Source organism: Ursus americanus, chromosome 23, assembly GCF_024610735.1.
Source record: "Ursus americanus isolate L20-20 chromosome 23, mUrsAme1.1.p, whole genome shotgun sequence".
NCBI lineage: Eukaryota > Metazoa > Chordata > Mammalia > Carnivora > Ursidae > Ursus > Ursus americanus.
The window spans coordinates 38,757,513-38,775,831 of NC_142149.1; the positions used below are offsets into that span (position 1 = coordinate 38,757,513).

Sequence of the window (18,319 nt, forward strand, 5' to 3'; positions counted from 1 at the left end):
ATTTATGAGAGAGAGAGAGACAGAGATAGTTAGAAAGAGCATGAACAGGGAGGAGAGGAAGAAGCAGGCTTCCTGCTGAGCAGGGAGCCCAACTCGGGGCTCGATCCCAGGACCCCGGCATCAGGACCCAAGCCAAAGACAGACGCCTAACTGACTGAGCCACCCAGGTGCCCCAGTTTTTACGTTTTTAAAGATTTATGTATTTATTTACATAATCTCTATACCCACCGTGGGACTTGAACTCACGACCCAGAGATCAAGAGTCGCACACTCTACTGACTGAGTCAGTCAGCCAGGTGCCCCAATCTGTACACCTTATTTATTTATTTACTTAATTACTTTTTTTTTTTTTTTAGATTTTATTTATTTATTCGACAGAGATAGAGACAGCCAGCGAGAGAGGGAACACAAGCAGGGGGAGTGGGAGAGGAAGAAGCAGGCTCACAGCAGAGGAGCCTGACATGGGGCTCGATCCCATAACGCCGGGATCACGCCCTGAGCCGAAGGCAGACGCTTAACCGCTGTGCCACCCAGGCACCCCTTACTTAATTACTTTTAAAGATGTATTTATTTATTCGAGAGACAGAGAGAGAGAAGAGTTGGCAGGGTGGGGGGGGGAGCTGGTGAGGGAGGGGGAAAGAAAGTCTTTAAGCAGGCTCCCTGCAAGCGAGGACCCCCACGTGGCACTGGATCTCAGGACCCTGTGATCATGACCTGAGCCAAAATCGTCGCTCAACTGACTAAGGCACCCAGGCATCCCCCAATCTGTATACTCTAAGTAGGTGAATTTTATAGTATGTAAATTCTATCTCAACAAAGCAGTTAAGAAAAAGACATATCCATTTTTATTTTTATTTATTTATTTTTTTTACATGGATAAGACTCTTGTAGCTAGGGGTGCATATTTGGGTGGTAAAACTCTACAGAGATTCAAGGAAGTGATTACTGTAAAAGTCAGCTTCCCTTCAGGTAGAAGCAGGGTTGTGTGATTGAGACGAGGCACGTGAAGGAGCTTCTGCCGGGGGGATAGGAAGGTTTTATTTCTTGACCCAAAAGGTAGTTAATAAGGATGTTTACTCTATAATAATCCATTATATTCTACACGTGTTTTATGGAGTTTTCTGTATCGGTTCTGTCATGTAATAAAATGGTTTTTAAAAACAGGGGAAATCAAGTATGGAATGACACCCAGTGCTGGCCAGACTGTATGGTGGCCCCCATGACCGGCCATCTCCTGGTCTTCCTGCTTGTGGAGCGAATGTGGGCAGGACCTGTAGCTCGTTTCTAACCAACAGAATGAAGCAAAAGCAACAGGATGTATGTGATTATGTTTGCGTGATTACATTATACACGATCTAATGTCCTTTGGGCTAAGAGACCTCCTCTTCCTTGTTGGCTTTGAGGAAGTAAGCAGCTATATTCCAAGGCCCGTGGGGTAAGAAATTGAGGGTGGTCTGCAGCCAACAGCGAGCAAGATACCGAGGCCCTTTGTCTGACAACCTACGGGGAACTGAATGCCCCAACAACCATGTGAGTTTGGAAGGGGATCCTTCCCCACTTGGGCTTCAGATGCCACCACGGCTGCAGGTCACCCCTTGACTGCAGCTGGTGAGGCTAGTCGTCGGACCGTGCCTGATGCCTGGTGCACAGAAGCTAAGCTAATAACCATGTGCTGTTGGAAACCACTGCATTCGTGGTAGTATCATTCCACCGCAACGGATAACCTGCCCCTGTGTTGGGGGGGGTGTCCCTAAAACCACTCCCAGGTCCCGTGATTCACTAGCAGGACCCATAGAACGCAACAAAGTGACTGTAGTCTTGGTTACAATTTATTACGGTGAAAGGATACAGGTTAAAATCAGCAGGAGCAAAAGGCACATGGGACGCAGGCCAAGAGACACCAACTCCCCTTCCCCATGGAGTCACAAGGACAATGTTAATTCTCCTAGTGACACTGTGTGACAATGTACAAGGAGACTGCCAACCAGGGAAGCTCCCAGAGCCTTGGCGCCCAGGGCTTTTCCTGGGGGTCGGTCACATGGGCAGGCCTTAGTCTCCAGCCCCTCCAGAGGTCAAGCGGGTATCTCCTGGCCCAAGGCCCTTAGGGAAACAAAAATACTCTTATCAGGCAGGATGCCGCAAGGGCTTAGGGGCTGCCTCGCAGGAGCCAGTCAAAGGCCCGTGCTCTCTTGGGAATGTGCGGTCTGAACATCAAGCCTGCAGTTAGCGCTTTACCGCACAGCCATTCACTCTGGAGGTGGGACTCTTGTCGAGGCACCACTGGCTTGCAAGCGGAGGGAGAGACCAGGAAACCACCATGTTCTAACACCCAGGGAACCTTTATACATTTACTGGCCTTATAATCAGAGAGTTTCCAGGATTTAAGCCAAAGAGCCAGAAGGCAGGGTGCAGAGGAGAGGAGGCCGAGACCGGGCACTCATACAGAAGCGTCTCCTGATTAGCCACTGAATAGAAGGCAAGTTTCCCCTCCTCCAGGTCCAGCCAGATGCCCACCACCTTAGGTCTGTCAGAGCCGAGGACAGTTTCCTTGACCATGTGCCATGCAGAGAGCCGACTAGCCTTCCACTCGACACAGCAGGAGTCCCTGGTCCTTCCTACGATCTGAGTACGCTTCATCTCCCAGGAAGCCACCCCAACTGCCCAGTGGTTGCAATGCTGAGTGTCCACTTCCCAGTACTGCTTCCCAGAAGAAAAGGCCTGGGAACATAAGACCTGGCAGTTCACAAACCTCTCATGATTCCAGAGATGGGTCTGTGGGCAGTGGGATACAGTCACCACCCGGCAATCCTCGGACACCTCCAGGCTGCAGGAGTGGCTGCGAAGGTCAAAGGTCGGACTGATGGCCCCTGAGGAAAAGAGCAAGGATATGACCCGCTTGCACTAATAGCAAAAGGCGGCTTTGTATCTTCGGGTGTGATAAGAGTTTACTCCTACTGCCATTAAAACTGGTGCATCAGCTGGCAGTTTTCTGCACGCCTCCCTGCTACTGTTCTAATCACAACACCCCTTTTGAATTCTAATTTTTACTTCCACATTAGGCCTCTTGCAGGAAGCTCTCTGAATCCCACTCGGCATAGCCTGGAATTTGGGAGTCTTCAGTCCCATTTGATTTGTAATCAGATCCCCTTGTGAGCCCAGGAACAGACCCAGCAGCAGGGAGGTGGACCCGGCAGGCCAAACCCAAGCGGTCAGCCGCCCACATACTTACACTGAGCGAACCGGGAGGCCCTCTCGGGGGCTGGGTGGCCCTGGTCAGGCAGTGGGCATGAAGAGGAATAGGGAGCTTCCTGGAGTTCCACTGAGGATTGCAAAAAATCAGGAAGGGGAAAAAGTGTCATAAAAAAAAAAAGCAAATAGAAGGTATCCGAACATCGTGCTCAGGGCACACGGCTTGTCTGCTTCATCACAGTTCCTCACACGTGTTTTTAGTATCAGACTTGGGTCAGGCAGAACATCCGGGTCAGGCATGTTCAGCCCCAAGTTCTCACCATGGACTTTTTTTTTTACTGCCTGTTTCTCCCAGAAGCTCGAAGCTCCTTGCTGGTAGAGACCTTGTTCATCTTTATGTTCTAAGCACTAAGCATAGTGCCAGCTACATAGGAAGTTACGTGTTAGGTGCATATCTATCAAATAAATTGCAGTTCCAGGGGATCACAGCGCCCTAACACCTAGAATATCCACGACCACCACCCTTCCCCCTCCATCAGCGCTGTAAACTGTCACTTGCATAAGTAAATTCTGAATGGGCCACTGAAGAAACGAACACAAATGGTTAATGGAGACAGGGCAGTAGGAAAATTGACGAGGGTGGGAAAGAGACCTTCACTGCATGATTTTATATTGTTTGGATTTCTGAATTTTAAGTTTAACCCCAAAATCTAAAAATTGATTTTATTAATTAATTTAAAGATTTTGTTTTTGAACTCGCAGCCCTGAGATCAAGAGTCACACACTCCACTGAGCCAGCCAGGAGCCCCTAGATATTGATTTTAAATTTGTGTAAGTAAATAAGATCACTAAGGGACCCAATCTAAATTTAGGGGCGCCCAGGAGCCAAGACAGCACTTATTTCTCAGAGTTTGGAACGGCTAATAAAGTGTGCTCTAACTTGTTTCCTCGAGAAAATTTTCCCAAGGGATTATGTTTCTCCACCTAAATAAAAACTAACTTTTTAAATAGAGCAAGATCGTTTAAACACAAACATAGTTGCAAGAGATGTCTGTGAGGTATAAAAGGCTGGCAGTGGCGAGGGCAGGAGGCAGATCGGAGGGAGCCCAGAGCTCATGTCTAAGGGGCAGGTGTGAATTGTTCTTCAGTGCTGACGAGGGTTACGACAGAGAGCCTCCAAAGTCAGGACCGAGAGGTTCTCTTCTGTGTTGTTACTGTTTACTATTAGCACACTCACCAGCGATAATACTTTAATAGAACACATCAAGGATGATTTACAAAGTTGCATGCTTTGGTAACAAGGACATTTAATAGTTAAACATAAAAAGCACCCTGTTTCTGAATCTCCTCAGGTAGAAAACATAGGCGAGCAGCAAAATCAGGTCTAGGTTCTGGACGTAGAGGTCTTAGAAAATGAGTTTCTATCTTTTAAAGGCCTAGGGGACAGCATACCTCCAGCCATATGCAAAACACATATCCAGCCACAAAAACACCTCCGCCCACTCCTTCCTCATTGACAACCGCGCAGGGGTAACCCAGCTGGGCTCTGGGATCCTATCCCCCCAACACTGAGCCATTTGTCATTGTTTTTGTCATTTCCCCCAACTTCCATTTTTAATCCTCTTTCACCCAATAAAATCAACTCACCCTGTTGTTGTTCTTCATGGGCTTCTTTCCACGTGAAGTTTGCCTGTAATTTTTTCCGGATTTCTTCTAGGTCATGCAGAATGTCTCTTGTTTTTCTCTTGGGTGTGTTGGAAGTCACTGGCTTTGAAGAAGCCAAGGAAAGGTCCACCCCAGCAGAAGAAGACTATTGATGGAACATTAAAAAAAAATTAAGTAATTCAAGTCTCCGAAAGTGTGCATCAAATAGTATACTCTAATTCTGCCATCTATAGTTTTCTACTTGCCTCCTCACAGATTTTTAAAAACATAATTAGGCCCTCAAACTACATGCCTTGAAAGCAATTTGGAAGAACATGTAGTGCAGCAAAAATATTAAGGGGTGGTTATTTCCGGGTGGTGGGGTTATAGATGATGTTCCTTTGTTTTCTTTGAACTCCTATGCATTTTCTAGCATTTTGTACAATAAATGTGGATTTCTTAGATAATACCCCAAAAAGCAGTAAAATCTGTAAGCCCATCCTCTAGGGGCTTTACAAAATAAATAATACAGATAGTCACCAAGATCAACTACAGAGGTCAGAGTAGTCTGCCCGGAAGGCTGTCATTCTATCATCTCTCAAGAGCCAGCGTAGACATGTGGCCGGGCATCCAGGCTCTCCCAGCTCTCTGGGGCCCGCCAACACGTGCTCCCTGACTTTCTTTAACCCCAGGCCCTGTTATTCCCCAACACAGCCTCACATCTGCTCCCACATTGCCACTTTTGGCCCCTGAGGTTCCTTCCCAACTTTGCATACTTTCCACTCTTCTTACCAACTGTAAAGTAGCAGGCACCACGGACCGAGTATTTCCCGTGGCTTACTTCTAATTTGTATAACAACCTTCCAAGGTAGGTTGGCTATCCCCCTTTTACAAAAGAAGTTACAGCTCACGGAGGTGAACTCAATCACCACAGTGAATTTTATCGTCCTGCATTGTCCCACCACTCGAGCACTTTTGTAGACCAGAGCTTTTTAAATCCTCGCATCAGACCAATGCAATGGCAAGTGTGAAAGTCAGACTCTCAGGCCTTCCTCCCCCCAACACCTTGCAGCCCCTGAAGACCCCTGAGTATCTGTTGAGCACTTACTATGCCGCAAGCACCTTGCTAGGCCTGGGGATACAAGCATGAACAAAAGAACAAAAGCCATCAAGGTCTCCACCCTAATGAAGCTTAGAGTCCAGGGCAGGGGAAGAGGGAAAACAGACATGAATAAATTATGGCACCCATCATTATCAAGTTGCAACTCGTGGTATCTGCCACAAATGAAACTGTAAGAGCCTCTAATAGGGGGACTTGTTGGAAGAAATTGTGAAGGTTTCACCAGGAAAGTGGTGCTCTTACTTGGGTCTGAAGGATGAGCAGGCATTATCTAGGTGACAGGGTGAAAGAACATTCCAGGGAGTGCACCCTGTGGTGGAAGAAGTATGATACCCTGGAGGGACTGATAGGGGCCAGAATGGCTGCAGCTTAAAGAGGCCGGGGAGTGGCAGAGGAGGGGAGCCGGGTGGAAGGAGACAGGAGAGGCAGACAGGGAAGGAGTCCTGCAGGGCCCCGTTGGTTCTGTGAGGACAGCCAGGATTCGGGTCTTAATCCCACACAAGCAGATGTCACTAGAGATGTTGTAAATCAGATTTGAGTTTGAGTGGGTCACTCTGACAACCACAAGGAGAGCAGACCAGCGGGAATAGAGTAGAGTAATTAATTATTGCAGCAATCCAGGCAAGAAATGATCAGAGGCTCGGGGCCCCTGGGTGGCTTAGTCACTTAAGCATCTGTCTTCGGCTAGGTCATGATCCCAGGGTCCTGGGATGGAGCCCCACGTGGGGCTCCTGCTCAGCGGGGAGCCTGCTTCTCCCTCTGCCTCTCCCCACCCCCCCACCCATGGCTTGTGCTCTCTCTCTCACTCATTCTCTCTCTCAACTAAATAAAACCTTAAAAAAAAGAAAAGAAAAGAAAAGAAATGATCAGAGGCTTGGATCAGAGATGTCTCCAAGGAGTTCAAGAGTAGTAAATAGGTTCTGGGGATGTTTAGGCCAGTGAGGGAGGGGGCGACATGATTCCCAGGTTCCTGGCTTGTGCCCTTAGATGGATCACAGGGCCAGTCACTGAGATGGGGACTCCCAGAGGAGAAACTGTTGGGACATTTTAAGTGGGATGTGCCTTTGAGATACCAAGAGGTAAAGGTGAGAAGGAAGATAGCAGCCCACAGCTCAGAGAGGGGTCCAGGCTGGCGCTATGTTTGCACATAGGGTGGTAATTAAAGCCATGGTGTGGGGAAGACCACTCAGCGGGGAAGAGAGAGGGATGTAGCCCTCAGCCTTGAGGAATTTGGGCATTTCTTGGCTGAGGAGAGGAAAAGAGAGTGAGCCTGCAAGACAGATGGGGAAGGAGCAGCCAGACAGAAAGCAGGGAAGGTCAGAAGACCCCTGTCCCAGATGCTAAGGGAAAAGAAAGCTTCGGGAGTGAAGGTGTGGTCAAAGGCTGCTGAAAGGTCAATGAAGATGGGGCCTAGACTGTCTGCAGAATTTGCATAGAGGTCCCTGGGTAGGTGCAGAGGTAAGGACGGAACCTCGCCCCCTGAAGCTCCCCTACCTCACCTCAAGCATTGCACACTTCCAGTCATCCATGTGTGACAGTAAGAAAATGGTAAAAGATGAAGACTTACTGCACCCTTCAACTCCCAACATATCCCCGCGGCTCCAGCCTGAAGCTGTCCCTAGCCCCGCCCCCGGCACGCGCTTTCCCCTCCTGGTGAGCCTACCATGCTCCCGGTGCTCCTTTCATTGTCTGGTCCGGATTCGGGGCGGGGGCTCTGACTCTGAAGACCCCTGACGATGTCTACGAGCTGTTCCACCAGCTCTGCCAGCTCACGCGCAACTTCTGCGACGCTCCTCTGTGCCGCTGCCTTTAAAAGAACAAAGCGGAACACGAAGCTGGACCCAGGACCCAGCTCTAGATAGAGGGAGCTGGAAACACTGCAAAAAAGGAAGCAGGCAACAGAGTGACAAAAATGTCCAGAGGACAAGGAGGCAGATGCCCCAGACCTTTTGCATGTCTACTGATGGTCCAGTGGCCATAACAGGGAACTAGAGCCCATCCACAGGCTGGGGGGCAGGAGGGTGAGAGTGAAGACTAAAGGGAAGTGCGGGCTCATTCTGAACAGAGGTCAGAGCGGAGATGCTGAGAGCCTGGCAGGTGGCTGCGGCCGGCAAGGTGAGTGGGGCAGTGGAGGGCATTCAGCTGGAGAGGTTGAAGGCCACTCTCACTAGACTCATCCTGTGTCCTCACCACTCCTTTCAAAGTGGCAGTGACCCTCCCTCTTTCTCCTCTTCAACAATGCAGAGACTCTACTGGTTTACTGTGCAGGGATCTTGGAGACTTTATTATTTTTTTAAATGTTTATTTGAGAGAGAGAGAAAATGAGAGAGAGTGCGAGCAGGGGGAGGGGCAAAGGGGGTGGAGCGAGAGACAGAGAATCTCAAGCAGATTCCCCACTGAGCGTGGAGGTTAATGTGGGGCTCGATCTCACGACCCTGAGATCATGACCTGAGCTGAAATCAAGAGTTGGGTGCTTAGGGATGCTCAGTTGGTTACACATCTGCCTTCGGCTCGGGTCATAATCTCAGGGTCCTGGGATCGAGCCCCACGTCGGGCTCCCTGCTCAGCAGGAACCCTGCTTCTCCCTCTCCCACTCCCCCTCTCACTGTCGCTGTCAAATAAATGGATAAAATCTTTTAAAAAATAAACAAATAAGAGTTGGACACTTAACTGATGGAGCCACCCACGTGCCCCAGATCTTGGAGACTCTAAAGTAATGCACAGATGCAAGCTCCTTTTGTTGGATTATTGACATCCTGCACATTTATTTTTTATTTTTTTAAAGATTTTATTTTTTTGGGCACCTGGGTGGCTCAGTCGGTTAAGTGTCTGCCTTTGGCTCAGGTCATGATCCTGGAGTCCTAGGATGGAGCCCCGCATCAGGCTCCCTGCTTAGCGGGGAGTCTGCTTCTCCTTCTGCCCCTCTCCCCTGTTCGTGCTCTCTCTCTCTCTCAAAAATAAATAAGTAAAATATTCTTTTAAAAAAAGATTTTACTTTTTTAGGTAAACTCTACACCCAACGTGGGGCTCAAACCCACAACACTGAGATCAGGAGGCGCATGGCCTTCTGACTGAGCTAGCCAGGTGCCCCGACATCCTGCCCATTTAAAGGGACACTCAAACTAGAGAGCCAAACAACCTCACTTAAAGACCTTGATCTGCTCAGCTGCCTGGCTGGGAGTGGGAGCTCTGCAGCCAACATTCTGGCAACAACCTCCAGACCTGGTGGCACTCATCAGAGACAGGCTGGGCCCAGACTTCAGTGGTGAACATTGCATTACCTCCAAAAGGGGTCCTATACAGAGTCACAGAAATACAATGTGCCTATCATCCAACTGTCAATATACCAGTGTTTATAACTTTGTTTTGCCGTTTTACGTTTTTTAAAGCATGCTGGAACCTCAAAAACTGGAATTGACCCAGGACCCATCGGCATCTTCAAAATAGCATGTGTTTTGGAAGCCACCATCAGGGAGGTGGCCGACCACTGGTAACACCATTTGCTCTTAAATTTCCAGGTCCCCCTCCTAAATTTTCAGGTGGCTAGAACTGAAGAGAGAGGCCCTGATCCTGGCACTGGAGCAAATTAAGAACTTTAAAAAATAAGCGCTTTGTTTTTTCTATTCATAAAAGAAATGCATACGCATTGCGGTGAATTTAGAAAATGCAAAGCATGAGGGGCACCTCGGTGGCTCAGTCAGTTAAGGATTTCAGCTCAGGTCATGATGTCAGGGTCCTGGGATTAAGCCCACGTCAGACTCCCCACTGAGCGGCGGGGGGACCTGCTTGTCCCTCTCCCTCTGCTCCTCCCCCTGCTTGTTCTCTTTCTCGCTCAAATAATAAAATATTTTTAAAAAATGCAAAGCATGAGAAAGAGGGAATGTTTTAAATCTTCCAATATCCTATCATCCAAAAACAATCATTTTTACTTAACAGCCAATGGGAAGTATATTCAGTCACTATAAGCAACAGTAACAAAGAGTTTTAAGGACCTAAGGGACAATGCTGTTGTTTATAATTAAAAAGAAGAAAACAAATTTTAATCATAATCACACACACACACACACAAAAGGAAGAAACCAATATGTCCCACCAAAAAGTGAATGGATAGGGGCTCCTGGGTGGCACAGCGGTTAAGCGACTGCCTTCGGCTCAGGGCGTGATCCCGGCGTTATGGGATCGAGCCCCACATCAGGTTCCTCTGCTATGAGCCTGCTTCTTCCTCTCCCACTCCCCCTGCTTGTGTTCCCTCTCTCGCTGGCTGTCTCTATCCTGTCGAATAAATAAATAAAATCTTAAAAAAAAAAAAGTGAATGGATAGAATGTGGTACATCTATGTAATGGGATGTTTTTCAGGAATAAGAAGAAATGAGCTATCAAGCCACAAACCATAATTTTGCTTAGTGAAAGAAGCCAATCTGGAAAGGCCAGAAATTGTATGATTCTAACTATATGACATTCCGGAAAAAGCAAAACTAAAGAGTAAAAAGATCAGCAGCTGCCAGGGGATTTTCGGGGTAGTAAACCTGTATGACACCATAATTGTAGCTACATGATATCAAGCATTTGTCAAAACCTATAGATCTGTACAACACAGAGTGAACCCTAGTATCAACTGTGGATTTTAGTTTTTTCTTTTTTTAAAAAAAAAATTTTATTTATTTATTTGACAGAGAGAGAGATAGCCAGTGAGGGAGGGAACACAAGCAGGGGGAGTGGGAGAGGAAGAAGCAGGCTCCCAGCAGAGCAGGGAGTGGATGCGGGGCTCGATCCCAGGACCCTGGGATCACGCCCTGAGCCGAAGGCAGACGCTTAACGACTGAGCCACCCAGGCGCCCCATGGATTTTAGTTTCAATTACCAATAATCGCGCCTTGGATAAACCTTGTTGGCTATGATACTGCCACTGCAACTATCAACTATAGATTTTATTTTATTATTTTTTTTAAAGATTTTATTTATTTATTTGACAGAGAGAGACAACAAGAGAGGGAACACCAGCAAGGGGAGTTCAACTATAGATTTTAGTGAATAATGTATTAATATTGATTCATCAATTGCAACAAATGTATCACACTAGTGCAAGATGTTAATAATAGGACAAACTGTGAAGGGCCTCTGGGGACTTGCCATACTATCTGCTCAATTTTCTGTAAACTTAGAACTATCTAAAAAATAAACTCTAATAATTAATTAAAACAAAAAAAAGAGAATATAACCTGGCTATACAATGTAACCTCAACTCTGTTTAAAAACATTACACGGGGGACTCCTGGGTGGCTCAGTCGGTTAAGTGTCTGCCTTCAGCTCAGGTCATGATCCCAGAATCCTGGGATCAAGCCCCACGTCGGGCACCCTGCTCAGCAAAGAGCCTGCTTCTCCCTCTCCCTCTGCCTGCCAATCAGCCTACCTGTGCTCTCTCTCTATCTGTCAAATAAATACATAAAATCTTTTTTTTTTTTTTTAAAGAACCAATTGTGTCAGAACTCTGGAAAAGACTCAGAGGGAAATTTATTTTATTTTATTTTATTCTATTTTTTAAAATTTTTATTTATTTATTTGACAGGGATAGAGACAGCCAGCGAGAGAGGGAACACAAGCAGGGGGAGTGGGAGAGGAAGAAGCAGGCTCCCAGTGGATCAGGGAACCTGATGTGGGGCTTGATCCCAGGACCCTGGGATCACGCCCTGAGCCGAAGGCAGACGCTTAACAACTGAGCCACCCAGGCGCCCCTCAGAGGGAAATTTATAACTGTAAATGTCTACATTAAAAAAGAAGAAAGATCTCGGGATGCTTGTGTGTCTCAGTTGGTTAAGCATCTGCCTTTGGCTCAGGTCATGATCCCAGGGTCCTGTAACTGAGTCCCACATCGGGCTCCTTGCTTAGCAGGGAGCCTGCTTCTCCCTCTGCCTGCCACTCCCCCTGCTTGTGCCCTCTCTCTAACAAATAAATAAATAAATAAATCTTAAAAAAAAAAAAAAAGAAGAAGAAAGATCTCAAATCAATTACCTCATTTATACCTTGAAGAACTAGGGGGAAAAGGGAAACCAAATCCAAAGCTAACAGAAGGGAGGAAATAATAAAGATTATTGGAGATAAATAAAAAGGAGAATGTAAAAACAACAGAGAGGATCAATGAAACGAAAGCTGGTTCTTCGAAAAAATCAACAAACTGATGAATCTTTAGCTAGACTGATAAAGAAAAAGGGAGAGGATGGGAATGCAAGCTGGTGCAGCCACTCTGGAAAACAGTACAGAGGTTCCTCAAAAAGTTGAAAATGGAGCTACCCTACGACTCAGCAGTTGTACTACTGGGTATTTACCCCACAGATAACAATGTAGTAATCCGAAGGGGCACCTGAACCCCAATGTTTATAGCAGCAATGTCCACAACAGCCAAACTATGGAAAGAGCCCAGATGTCCATCAGCAGACGAATGGGTAAAAAAGATGTGGTGTACATATACAATGCAATATTACACAGCCATCAAAAAAAATGAAATCTTGCCATTTGCAATGACATGGGTGGAACTAGAGGGTATTATGCTAAGCAAAATAAGTTAATCAGAGAAAGACAATTATCATATGACCTCACTGATACGAGGAATTTAAGAAACAAGGCAGAGGATCATAGGGCAAGAGAGGAAAAAATGAAACAGGACGAAACTGGAGAGGAAGACAAAGCATGAGACTCTTAACCTTAGGAAACAAACTGAGGGTTGCTGGAGTGGAGGGGGGTGGGGAGATGGGGTGGCTGGGTGATGGACACTGGGGAGGGTATGTGTTGTGGTGTGTGCTGGGTGTTGTGTAAGACTGGTGAATCACAGACCTGTACGTCGGAAACAAATAATACATTATACGTTAATTTTTTTAAAAAAAGGAAGCAATGGGGAAAAAAAGAAGAGAGAGGAGACATGAATAACTAAAATCAGGACGAAAGTAGAGACATTACTACTGACCTTACAGAATAAAATTTAGGAGAATGTTATGAACTTTGTAAGCCAACACATTAGATAACTTATATGAAATGGATAAATTTCTAGAAACACAAATTACCTAAACGGACTCAAAAAGAAACAGAAAGTCTCAACAGAGGTGTAACAAGGAGATTGAATCAGTAATCAAAATTCCAACAAAGAAAAGTCCAGGACCAGATGGCTTCAAGGGTGAATTCTACCAAATACTTAAAGAAGAATTAACCAATCCTTCTCAATCTCTTCCAAATCATTGAAGAGGATGGAACACTTTCTAACTGCTCAGTGAGGCCAGCATTACTCTGATGGCAAAGCTAGGTAAAAACATCACAAGACAATTACAGACCGGTATCCGTTAGGAATACTGATATAGAATCTTAACAAAATACTACCAAACCAGATCCAACAGCATATTAAAAGGGTAATACACCATGACCAGGTGGAATTTATCCTAGGAATGCAAGGTGGTTCAACTTAAGAAAAACCACCAATGTGATACAGCATATTAATACAATAAAGGAAACACATACACATACAATCATCTCAATTGATGCAGAAAAAGGCATTTGACAAAATCTAACACCTTTCATGACAACACTCAGAAAACCAGGAACAGAAAGGAATTTCCTCAACATAACCAAGAGAATTTATGAAAGACCCACAACTAACATCATTCTCAATGGCGAAAGACTGAAAGCTTTCCCCCTAAGATAGGGAACAAAACAAGCATGCCTGATTTCACTTCTGCTACCCCACATTGTACTGGAAATTTTAGCTAGATCGATTAGACAAGAAATAAAAGGCCAAGAAATAAATCCCAATTGCAAAAGAAGTAAGATGATCTCTACCCCCATAGGACATGACCTTATAAATAAAATCCTAAAGAATCCACAAGAAAGCTCCCTAGAGCTAGTAAATGAATTCAGCAAAGTTGAAGGGCACAAGATCAGCACCCAAAAAGAAGTGTGTTTTTATACACCTGCAGTGAAATATCCAAAACGGAAATTAAGGAAGTGATTCCATTTATAACAACCCCTAAAGGAGTAAAGTGCCTAGGAGTAAATTTAACCAAGGAGATGAAAGGACTATATTTTTGGAACCTACAGAACATCACCAAAAGAAAGTTAAAAAGACCTAAAGAGGGGCGCCTGGGTAGCGCAGTCGTTAAGCGTCTGCCTTCGTCTCAGGGCGTGATCCCGGCGTTCCGGGATCGAGTCCCACATCAGGCTCTTCCACTGGGAGCCTGCTTCTTCCTCTCCCACTCCCCCTGCTGTGTTCCCTCTCTCGCTGGCTGTCTCTCTGTCACATAAATAAATAAAAATTAAAAAAAAATTAAAAAAAAAAAAGACCTAAAGAAACGGAAAGACATTTCACGTTTTGGAGAAGAAGACTTAATATTGTATAAGATGTCACACCCAAGGTGACCTATAGATTCAATGCAGTCCCTCTCAAAATTCCAACAGCCTTCTTTGCAGAATGGTAACATCAATCTTCAAATTCACACGGAATGGCAGGGGCCCTGAACCGCCAAAACAATCTTGAAAAAGAACACAGTCAGATGGACTCACATTTTCTGATTTCAAAATTTACTATGAAGCTATAGTAATCAAAACAATGTGGTACTGACATAAGGATAGACCGAAAAACCAATGGAATAGAATTAGCAGTAGAGAAATAAACCCATTCATCTATGGCCAACTGATTTTTTATAAGGGTGCCGAGTCCACTCAATGGAGAAAAACGGTCTTAGACTAACGGTGCTGGGACAGCTAGATTTCCCCATGCAAAGAATAATGTGGGACCCCTGCCTCATGCCGTATAGAAACATTAACTCAAAATGGATCAACCTAAATAGAAGACCTATTACCATAAAAGTTTTAGGAGAAAATATGGGGGTAAATCTTCATGAACTCAGAATTCGGCAATGGATTTAGATATGATGCCAGAAACAAGGGCAATAAGAGAAGAAATAGGTAAATTGGACATCAGCAGAACTTAAAACTTTTGTGCATCAAAGGACACTATCAAGAAAATAAAAAGACAACCCATCAGATGGGGGAATATATTTGCAAGTCATATATCTGATAAGGTTTTAATACCCAGAATTTATAAAGATTTCCTAAAACTCAACAAGAAAGGGCGCCTGGGTGGCTCAGTGGGTTAAGCATCTTCCTTCAGCTCAGGTCATGATCCCAGGGTCCTGGGATGGAGTCCTACAGCAAGCTTCCTACTCAGCAGGGAGCCTGCTTTTCCCTGGGCCTCTCCTCCCACTCATTCTCTCAATCTCTTTCTCTCTCTCAAATAAATAAATCTTAAAAAACTCGAGAAAAAGACAACCCAACTTTTAAAAACAGTCAAAAGACCTGAATAAATATTTCTCCAATGAAGATCTATAAATGAGCAATAAGCACATGAAAAGATAGTCAACATCATCGATCATCAGGGAAATGCAGGTCAAAACCGCAGTGAGAAAGCACTTCACCCCTAACCGGAAAGCTATCCTAAAAACAAAGTGGTGGTTGGGGGGGGGGGGATCAAAATAAAATGAAAACCAGCAAATATTGGAAAGGATGTGGAAAAATCAGCAACTCGTACTTTGCTGGTGGAAATGTAAAATGTTGTAGCTGCTCTGGAAAACGGTTTGGCCGTGTTCCTCAATCAGCTGAACGTAGAACTCCCATACCACTCAGCAAGTCCACTCCTAGGTATTTACCCAAAGAACTGAAAAGGACTTTGTTACTTGCACACCAATGTTCACTGCATCGCTACGCACAGTCACCAGAAGGTGGAAACAATCCCAATGTCCATCGGTGTATGAATAAACAAAATGTGGTACATCCCTACAATGGAATATTATTCGGCCACAAAAAGGAATAAAATTCAGGTGCATGCTACAACATGAATGAACCCTTAAAACATTATGGTAAGTTGGGGCGCTTGGGTGGCTCAGTCGTTGGGCGTCTGCCTTCGGCTAGGAGCGTGATCCCGGCGTTATGGGATTGAGCCCCGCATAGGGCTCCTCGCTGGGAGCCTGCTTCTTCCTCTCCCACTCCCCCCTGCTTGTGTTCCCTCTCTCCCTGGCTGTCGCTCTCTCTGTCAAATAAATAAATAAAATCTTAAAAAAAAAATTATCGTAAGTGGAAGAAACCAGACACAAAGGGACAAAAATAGTATACGATTCCACTTAAATGAAATATCTGGAGTAGGCAAATCATGGAGACAGGAGAACAGACTCGAGGTGACCAGGGTCTGCAGGGAGCTGGAATGACAAGGTACGGCTTAAGGGGTGCAGAGTGTTTGTGGTGATGACCTTTTGCAAACAGAAACTGGTGATAGCTGCACATCACTGAGAATACAACTAATGCCACTAAGCTGTACACACAAACACGGGTGAAATGACTAATTTTATGCTGTATCTTACCCCGATATAAGAACGTTCAAAGACACAGCGGAAAGACTGGAAAGAAGTGGAAACGTGCCAAGGAGTAGCTAGAGCAGCCAGGCTGACTGGATGTCAGCGGACCGGGCTTTTTCCTCCGCTTCTTCATATTTAGGCCAGCTCGTCCCAAGAGCGGGAGCGCTCAGAACAAGAACAGCCCGGCGACGACAGGCAGCCGGCCGGGGGGGGGGGGGGCGGGGAGCGGGGACCGCCGGCAGGGGCGCGGCGCGGAGGGGCGCGAGGGCAGCGCGATGCGCCTCCCTACCCGCAGCTGGGCGGCGCGACGCGGGGAGGCGGGCGCAGGCGCGGGGCGGGCGGCGGGGCCCGGGGCGGGGCCGGAGCCGTCTCCCAGCTCGCGCAGCGCCCGGGTGTACTTGTCCACCAGCTCCTGCAGCAGCGTGTTCTTCCGCAGCTGCGGCGGCCCGCGGGCGCTCTCCCGGCAGGTGGGGCAGGAGCGCGGGGCGCTTGCGCTGCCGGCGGCCCACAGGCCCTTCAGGCAGTCGCGGCAGAAGCTGTGGCCGCAGGGCAGCGTGGCGGGCCTGGTCAGCAGTCCTTGACAGATGATGCAGCCCAGGTCGTCCTCGGCCAGCCACACGGGGACGACCGGGCCGGGGATCAGGCCCGCCATGGTGACCGGGCCGGCCCCACCGGACGCCGGGGAGCGGAAGTCAGGGCCTCATCGGGGACCGCCCGCTCTCAGCGACGTCTCCTCCGGCTCCTCCCTCGGCCTTCCTCGCCCCGCCTCGGCCCACCCTTTTTTTCCCGGTCTTCCGTCCCGCTAAAAGCGGACTTGAGCCTCCCCCTACCCCCGGCGCGCTGCGCCCTAGGTTAGAGCTGGCCGGAGTCACAGCTTTCTGCACGGGGACATCAGCTCGCCCCCAAACGCTAGGAACCCGCTGATGTCCCAAGGACCTTTTAGCTTGATGCCCGCCCCCGCCCCGCCACCACACACTCCCCCAGCCCATTAAAACGCAACCCCGACAGCCCCTGAGATAAGAAGAAAGAGGGGGTTCGGTTCAAGAACTTTTTTCTGAGCATGCGCCCCTAGATGTCATCCAGCCATTCCCAACTAGTAGTAAAGGGTTAAAGAATACTCCGTGCACACAGCTTTTTAAAAATACCGATGCTGGGGCTTCACTCCCAGAGAATCTGACTTCTTCGTCTGGGGTGGAGCCCGGCGCCGGGATTCTGAAAAACCTCCGTCGGACGATTCTAACGCACACCCAAAGTTGAGTGACCCCTGGACTTTTCAAACGGCTATTCCAATGCAGAGCTGTGCCACTGTCTCCTTACTGCTCTCTGCTGGCTGAAAGCACATTACCCAACAGGCATCCGGACAAAACTACTAGGTCTGTTTTCTTGAGGTAGCGCGCCTGGCCCTCGTTGGGCTCGCTGGCTTCCTCCTCTCCTCCTATTCCAGCCCCACGCTCATTACAGCAGGAAAACGTTGGAGCTGGAAGAGCATCACATCCTCCCCGAAGCCCCAAAGAGGCAACGGAACTTTCGGGTTTACACAGCAGTAATTGAGTGGCAGAGACCAGAACCCCCATCTCTATAATCTGTTGAAATGAACTAACGATATCTCATATTTTATTTCACCCCATCTTGCCTGGCCCCAAAGTAGCTACCAGATAATACAAATTTGTGGCTATTTCTAATACTGGAAATGACAGGTAGTAAATAGAACTACCTACTGAAGGTTCCAGCTCTTTCCAGCACCTGGTAGGATTGGCCCTTCTCTGACCCACTTGAAACATGTGGAGTAGTTGTTACCTTTCCACCAGCTTAAAAAGCTAGTGGGTAAGTCATTGTATCCCTTTCTGCCAAATGCCCTGACTATGGAGATGCAGTCATCATCTGGTGGCCTGGGTCTCTGAGTGGCGAAGATGAGCAGACCCCCTGTGGACCCACGCTGGAACATGTAGTGAAAGAGAAACAAACTTGTGATATGTTAA

The 18,319-nt window shown here is 47.1% G+C and overlaps 1 protein-coding gene across 3 annotated transcripts; it reads right to left on the bottom strand.

Moving 5' to 3' along the window:
- Positions 1-1,811: 1,811 nt before the first annotated feature.
- Positions 1,812-17,098, bottom strand: RNF135 (ring finger protein 135). 3 transcript variants are annotated; one of them, XM_087854625.1, is made up of 6 exons: positions 16,630-17,088; positions 7,617-7,760; positions 4,837-4,999; positions 3,230-3,319; positions 2,750-2,867; positions 1,812-2,100 (listed from the first exon to the last, which is right to left on the bottom strand). In XM_087854625.1, exons 1-6 carry the CDS (start codon positions 16,990-16,992, stop codon positions 2,073-2,075), a joined length of 906 nt encoding a protein of 301 aa, XP_087710751.1. In that variant the 5' UTR covers positions 16,993-17,088; the 3' UTR covers positions 1,812-2,072. The 3 variants fall into 3 exon arrangements, with proteins under 3 accessions (XP_087710751.1, XP_045629413.2, XP_087710750.1); XM_045773457.2 differs by having other exon boundaries at positions 1,812-2,867; positions 16,630-17,076; XM_087854624.1 differs by lacking the exon at positions 3,230-3,319 and having other exon boundaries at positions 1,812-2,867; positions 16,630-17,098.
- Between the last annotated feature and the right edge of the window lie 1,221 nt (positions 17,099-18,319).

Excerpts from the sequence above, each read along its gene's own strand:
- RNF135 (XM_045773457.2), bottom strand. The coding sequence starts at position 16,992 with ATGGCGGGCCTGATCCCCGGCCCGGTCGTCCCCGTGTGGCTGGCCGAG. Across the intron at positions 5,000-7,616 it reads AAAGGAGCACCGGGAGCATG|TCTTCTTCTGCTGGGGTGGA; the intron begins GTAGGCTCACCA and ends TTCCATCAATAG. Across the intron at positions 3,320-4,836 it reads CCATGAAGAACAACAACAGG|TGGAACTCCAGGAAGCTCCC; the intron begins GTGAGTTGATTT and ends TGCAATCCTCAG.